The following is a 7,242-nucleotide window of genomic DNA, read 5'->3' on the forward strand; positions in this document are numbered from 1 at the left end:
GTTAGTAGCTTGTTGTATCTTATCAAAACTGTATATTTTAGAATTCGTTGTTACAAAACTGACCAATGTTAGTAGCTTGTTGTATCTTATCAAAACTGTATATTTTAGAATTCGTTGTTACAAAACTGACCAATGTTAGTAGCTTGTTGTATCTTATCAAAACTGTATATTTTAGAATTCGTTGTTACAAAACTGACCAACGTTGGTAGCTTTTTGTATCTTATCAAAACTGTATATTTTAGAAGTATTTGTTTTCATTACAGTTTCAGTACTTTCAAAGTTAACACAAATGTTACTTCCAAACTTGGTCTCAACATTTAGATCAAGCAGTTGGAGTTTAGTGCCAAAGTCGTGACCCCGGTGTGGGAGCAGAGAGGTTAGTGCCAAAGTAATGACCATAATTAATGCTGAACTTATACACGTATTATTATAGTATATTAGGATATTCTGTTGTTGGGGTATACCAACGTTGTACATTACGGTATGGAATTATTCTAGTTACTGACCAAATTATTATTATTATTATCATTGTTGTTGTCATTATTATTATCTGGGATATTTCATTATACACAGTTAATTGTTTTTAAAATGTGTTTTATTCTTTGAAATAACTCTGAATTTTAAAATAAATAATTGAAATAATTTTTACCATCAACACATTTTTCAACTTAGAAACTACTGCAGAAACCTCTTTATTTATTATAAATTAACGATGTTCTATTCAGCTATAATGTACACGTTCGGTTTTGACAGTTGTCGTTTTAATTTTTTACAAGTGAAGTATTTCAAAATGTTAGTTTTGATTAAAATTTTTCTATTTTAAAGTGGTTGAAAAAAAGACTTTTTTAGCAGAAGAGTTGATTTAACGTATAACACACAACATTGTCAGTCGTATTGAATGGGTGTTAGTTTGGAAGTTAAATGTTCAAGTATAAAGACTGTCGCATGTTCCCTTTAACCTTCTTTATATTGTAGGATGTTCTCTTTAACGTTTACTATATTGTTGGATGTTCCCTTTAACGTTTAGTAAGTGCTACGGCACTAGTAGAGAGAGCTTTGTCAGACTTTCACCCCTCGTGTAGTGCACGTAGCGGGAATATTAAATATTCATTTTCTTACATAAGCTGTACTGTCTTTTTTTTCACTCCGCTAATCGACTTTTCTAATGTTTGTCGACTTTTCTTCAGAATTAGTAGTTCCTAGTATCCAATTTAATGACTATCTGAAATCTCTTCTGAGATAGTCGTAAAACAAAGAACACTGGCTTTATTTTAAGAAATTAAACTAGTCTTCAACTTTAGGTAACATGACTTTTTTTCAATACTACATTGAGTCAAGAATTTAGACTTTGAGAAAAATCACTTTATTATAATTGTTTTATCTTCTATAATTTCAAACGTGACTGTAAATGTTAACTTCACGTGAGACTTGTATTCGGCTTCTTAACTATATTTATTAATCATTTCGTTGATCCATGGTATTTTAGTTGAAACCCTTGCAAATCCTGACGGTTTGTCAGGCCTAACTGCACAGAGTCCTGATATCATATTAACATCTGTGACGTAGCTTGCAACACCAACTATATTCCAGTGGTTCCCGGCTTTATGCACTAGAGGGCCGCCACTGTCTCCCTGAAAAAAGAACGTGGAATATTAGAACTAATCACTTGTCGGTTTCCTAATCAATTTGTTAAAGAACCAGCTGTCAGTTTTTACCGATTTATTTTTATTTTTACAATCACAAATCCAAATTAATTTGGAGTCAATACAAACCTTCCAATAATATTAAGTATTCCTTAGATTATGATCTAAGGTGGTTTAAACTGGAGTTTATTCAAAGTATATATCGGTTAACAACTAGAAACACAATATTAAAACTACCGTTTGTGCAGATATACTCTCTTCTCTATATGTTTACTTTAGTCTGCGATTCAATAAGAAGGTAAAAGGCTTAACTTTACTTGAATACATCAGCATTGGATACCAAGATTACCTTCAACAAACACAACAATTACTGGAGTTAAAATAAAGATAGACATACATGACAGACCCCGTGACCTCTTTCCATCTGCCCCGCACAAACCATGGTTTCTTTTTGGAACTGGATGAAGGGATTTGCGCATGCTTTTTCGTCCTGAATTTTTAGTTCAGCTTGTTTCAAAACAGCGTTACTTCCGGTGCCTAGTTCAAAGGTCAATAATTAAAAAAATAAAGTGAAAACCTGAAGCATATTTATTATGAAATAACTGCACAATACGTAACTGATGGAAATATTGTAGTAAAAAAAAAACAAAGTCCGACTTCGTAAAGGCAAAGAAAATGATTAAAAATAATAGTTTAGTGATATAATAAATGTTTTATATGGTGTCGCAACAAAACGTAATTTGATTTAAAGAAGACAATGCATATATATAGTTCCATGAAAGAACACATTGTAACTAAATGGTACCAATGTGGGATGACTGAAATAGAAGCTAATACCGTAATTTTCCAGTTATAAACCGCGCCGTGTATTAGCTGCCCCTTCTGCTAGTCAACATTACAAAAAATAATACCAATTCTGTAACACAGCTGTTTACGAGTTATCGGTAGGCTTACATAAAAATATTACACGTGTTTTTTAATAGTAGAAGAAAAACATTCAAAGACATAAAATTAAAAGAATGTCCACCTTTGAAAGCACTCAAGTTATTGGTATTTGATCGTTTTAAAGTTAAAGGAGAAATATTTTGACTTTTTTCTTTCATTTTATTATTTTTCCAACAACTTTTGTAGCGATAATTGAAGACAACAATACATGTGCACGCTTCATTTATTGATTCAAGTATTTTAACTGATATAAAAACTTGAATGGGAGTGTTAGAAAATATTCAAAACTTTACTTTCTTTGTATAACGTGCTCCGCCTAAATTTCACTCTCCGAAAATTCATCAAAGTTCATTCGACAGGAGTTCAGTTTCTTCATAACCTGAGTGAAACAACACTAGCAGTTCATTCGACAAGAGTTCAGTTTCTTCGGAATCTGAGTGAAAACAACTCTATCAGTTCATTCGACAGGAGTTCAGTTTCTTCGGAATCTGAGTGAAACAATTCTAGCAGTTCATTCGACAGGAGTTCAGTTTCTTCGGAATCTGAGTGAAACAATTCTAGCAGTTCATTCGACAGAAGTTCAGTTTCTTCGGAATCTGAGTGAAACACACTAGCAGTTCATTCGGCAAGAGTTCAGTTTCTTCGGAATCTGAGTGAAACAACACTAGCAGTTCATTCGACAGAAGTTCGGTTTCTTCGGAATCTGAGTGAAAACAGCCCTAGCAGTTCATTCGGCAAGAGTTCAGTTTCTTCGGAATCTGAGTGAAACAACACTAGCAGTTCATTCGACAGGAGTTCGGTTTCTTCGGAATCTGAGTGAAACAACTCTAGCAATTCATTCGACAGGAGTTTGTTATCATAATCATGTTTTATTTCATCTTAGTTCTCGTCAGAGAAGATTTCATTGGCAGTGAAAGGGTTTTTCCTGAAGCTGTTTATGGTTTTCTCTTTAGAGACTTTCCCCACACCTCCAAACTCCAGGAACCAGCTGTGAACGACGTATTTTGGCAGTTTTATAACTTCTCTATCCATTTTTGAAAAAAAAAAAGTCTTAGCCATAAAAGTTTGAGGAAACTGTGACCGTGTATATACAAGCCTGCTAGCTGGAGTACTTAGTGTCTTTAATACTCAGGCAAAGCATAATTTTGTAGCTTTCAATCTTATTTGTTTATAAATTATCACATCCTCTCTTTCACAAACTGCCAATAGTTCTCTCTGACGTTTTATACCATATTATTTATAACCAATAGAAAACCAAATTTTTATACCATATTTATTTATAACCAATAGAAAGCCAAACTTTTTATACCATATTTATTTATAACATAGAAAGCCAAAGTTTTGGTCTATCAAATGACGTTTTATACCATATTATTTATAACCAATAGAAAGACAAACTTTTCATACCATATTTATTTATAACCAATAGAAAGACAAACTTTTTATACCATATTTATTTATAACCAATAGAAAGCCAAACTTTTGGTCTATCAAACGAACTATTTTTTACGTTGTTTTCTGTACAGAGAAATGTCTATTTCGTCCCCAATTCTGACCTTTTTTCTCGCGGAATCATCTCGACAACCTTAGTTGAATTGTTAAAAGATCTTATGTCATAGTTTAAAAACTAGAAAACTTATGATAGTTATAGGAACTTGTTTTTTTTTTAGCGTTCTTAGGTGCATTATTTAATTGAATAAAATATTTAGGGATTTAGGCTCACGTGTATGATCGAAACGTAAGGATGTTGCCGGCAATATGATTTAACCAAAAAGTTATCAATAATATAAAATTTGTAACGCTGCTTCTGAAAAACATACATCTTATGGTCTTGCAGACAAACTTCGTGTATAAACCGCGGTTTTTAATTGGTAGTTGTTAGTATTGCTGAACGTAAAGCTTTGGCGTTAAGTAAAAAAACAAGACAAATAATTCTTAATTGTGCCTAATTCAACAGCTTTTGATAAAACGATTTAAAAGTTATAATATAGACCCTTGACTCCCACAAACATTTTGAACGAGTGGTGTAAGGACCTGATAAAGGGAGATCGAAGTAGTTACGGAGACTTAGGTTTGGCCTAGTCAATTTACTTTAGAGATTGTGATGCTTTTAATTAAAAAGACTATTTCAAATAATAAGCTATATCCAGAGGTAAGTTTCATATTTCGAACTCCTAATGGGGATACGGGTTTTTTCAGGACTGAATCTACAGAATGCACCTCAAAATTGACAAGAACCATTTATTCAAAGGAAGTTTGGGTAAATGTTTTTCATCCTGTGAATAGTTAGAGGTACCTTGCTGGTTTTATATTTTATTTTAAAGAAAAAGTTTTAAAAAAAATTTTATATAGAAGTTGGAAAGAACATCAATCCAGGTGGAGTAAGATAACGATTAGTGATAACAAAAAGTGAAAAAGATAAATCTTGGTTAGAGCTGACAATCGGCTTATTCTTTGATTTAAAAAACAAAATCAGAAATTTTATGCACCTCTGGTAGCTCCCCAACCTGTGACGTAAGAGCTCGTGCCTGTGGGAAGAAGTTCGTTAAACGGTGGTAGACAGATTGGACGAACGTAATCTGTAATGTTGACAGGGGCATTCAGCTTAAATAAAGTAATGTCGTTCATGATGTCAAACTGTCTGGTCTTCTGGAACTAAAGATAACGTTTTATAAAACAATAGATTAATTACCTTGCTAAATACATAAAATGACTTTTTCACTATATTTGAATTTGATGAAAGATATTGATTTCTCCTAGTACATGTACTAGATTATCTCTGTTGAACTCGGGTACCAGCAGTGAAATGTTTCAGCTACTACTTGCTCTAACACTCACATACCAAAACTACAAAATCCGAAGTTTAGTTAAATACGTACTCTAATCACGAATGTTAGTTTGAAACTAGACTGTCAGCTGGTGTAACTTATAATCGCAAAAGTTTACACGAGGATGTGTGGTATACAAAAACTGTAATTCAACATAATAAGGTCGGTCAGTTAATAAATTCAACTTGTGTGGTATAGAGAAGCTGTAATTCGACATAAGGTCAGTTAATAAGTTCAACTTGTGTAGTATAGAGAATCTGTAATTCAACATAATAAGGTCGGTCAGTTAATAAATTCAACTTGTGTGGTATAGAGAAGCTGTAATTCGACATAATAAGGTCAGTTACATAAGTTCAATTTGTGTGGTATAGAGAAGCTGTAATTCAACATAATAAGGTCAGTTACATAAGTTTAACTTGTGAAGTATACAGAGGCTGTAATTCAACATAATAAGGTCGTTCAGTTAATAAGTTCAACTTGTGTAGTGTACAGAGGCTGTAATTCAACATAATAAGGTCAGTTACATACGTTCAACTTGTGTAGTATAGAGAACTTGTAATTCAACATAATAAGGTTAGTTACATACGTTCAACTTGTGTGGTATAGAGAGGCTGTAATTTAACATAATAAGGTCAGTTACATAAGTTCAACTTGTGTGGTATAGAGAAGCTGTAATTCAACATAATAAGGTTAGTTACATACGTTCAATTTGTGTGGTATAGAGAAGCTGTAATTCAACATAATAAGGTTAGTTACATACGTTCAATTTGTATGGTATAGAGAAGCTGTAATTCAATATAATAAGATAACCGAAATAAAGGAGTAAATCAAACATTACCTTTATTAGAAGAAAATCAAATGATAATAAATCTTCTGACTGATTCATCTAACTTTCTAAAATATTTAAGATATATGCAGCAGAAAAAACGTATTGCTTTGGACATATATTTATAATGGAGTCAAATGAGCAAGATTCTAATTTCTATTATTCATTCCTTAAATTTTCCTGTTAGAACAGTTGTAAGGCTATGGACTTACGACGCTAAAATCCGGGGTTCGATTTCACGTTGTGGACACAGCAGATAGTCCAAAGTGGCTTGTTTTAAAACAAACATTACTTAAGTAATCCATAAAACTTTGTAGGTTAAAACTATTAAAAATACTATAACTTATTAGTTTCATTTATGAAAGAATTATTGAAACCGATCTTACACACTAAAGCCAACTTAATACTTAGTGGATTAAAACTATCAAATAGTTCTAACAGACTAAAACTAACTTAATACTTAGTGGATTAAAACTATCAAATAGTTCTAACAGAATAAAGCCAACTTAATACTTAGTGGATTAAAACTATCAAATAGTTCTAACAGACTAAGACCAACTTAATACTTAGTGGATTAAAATTATCAAATAGTTCTAACAGACTAAAACCAACTTAATACTTAGTGGATTAAAATTATCAAACAGTTATAACAGATTAAAACTAAATTAATACTTAGTGGATTAAAACTATCAAATAGTTATAACAGACTAAAACTAACTTAATGCTTGCTGGGTTAAAATATAAAACCGGTATAACTAACTAAAACTAACTTGATGCTTGCTGGGTTAAAATATAAAACCGGTATAACAAACTAAAACTATTTGATGGATTAAAAACTATCAAATCCTACACAATAAATAAATCCCATGTATATTTATTTGCTGCTTCCTTTAAACGTTTCTCAGTATGAGGTTAGATTTCTGCCACACTTCAGTTAAGCAAAGTATACACCTGGAAAAAAGTTAAGCGCCCCCAAATATTTTTCAGGATTGCTTATTGA

The 7,242-nt window shown here is 32.0% G+C and overlaps 2 protein-coding genes across 2 annotated transcripts in view; one reads left to right on the forward strand and one right to left on the reverse strand.

Moving 5' to 3' along the window:
* LOC106468570 (tolloid-like protein 1) overlaps positions 1–866 on the forward strand; it is a gene marked incomplete at its 5' end in the record, with an annotated part of 19,206 nt that extends 18,340 nt beyond the window's left edge. The window contains 2 exons of the mRNA XM_013929005.2: positions 322–376; positions 826–866. Of these exons, the coding sequence (XP_013784459.2) occupies positions 322–376; positions 826–866 (96 nt within the window). The remainder of the gene's footprint in view (positions 1–321; positions 377–825) is intronic.
* A 486-nt stretch (positions 867–1,352) lies between these two features.
* The window catches only part of LOC106468572 (chymotrypsin-like elastase family member 2A), an 18,566-nt gene continuing 12,676 nt past the window's right edge, over positions 1,353–7,242 (reverse strand). Inside the window, exons 6-8 of the mRNA XM_022396910.1 lie at positions 5,078–5,243; positions 2,041–2,180; positions 1,353–1,631 (exon numbers count right to left, since the gene is read on the reverse strand). Coding sequence (XP_022252618.1) covers positions 1,443–1,631; positions 2,041–2,180; positions 5,078–5,243 — 495 coding nt within the window. The 3' untranslated portion in view covers positions 1,353–1,442. The remainder of the gene's footprint in view (positions 1,632–2,040; positions 2,181–5,077; positions 5,244–7,242) is intronic.

This window comes from Limulus polyphemus, unplaced genomic scaffold (genome assembly GCF_000517525.1).
Source record: "Limulus polyphemus unplaced genomic scaffold, Limulus_polyphemus-2.1.2 Scaffold3057, whole genome shotgun sequence".
NCBI classification, from domain to species: Eukaryota; Metazoa; Arthropoda; class Merostomata; order Xiphosura; family Limulidae; genus Limulus; species Limulus polyphemus.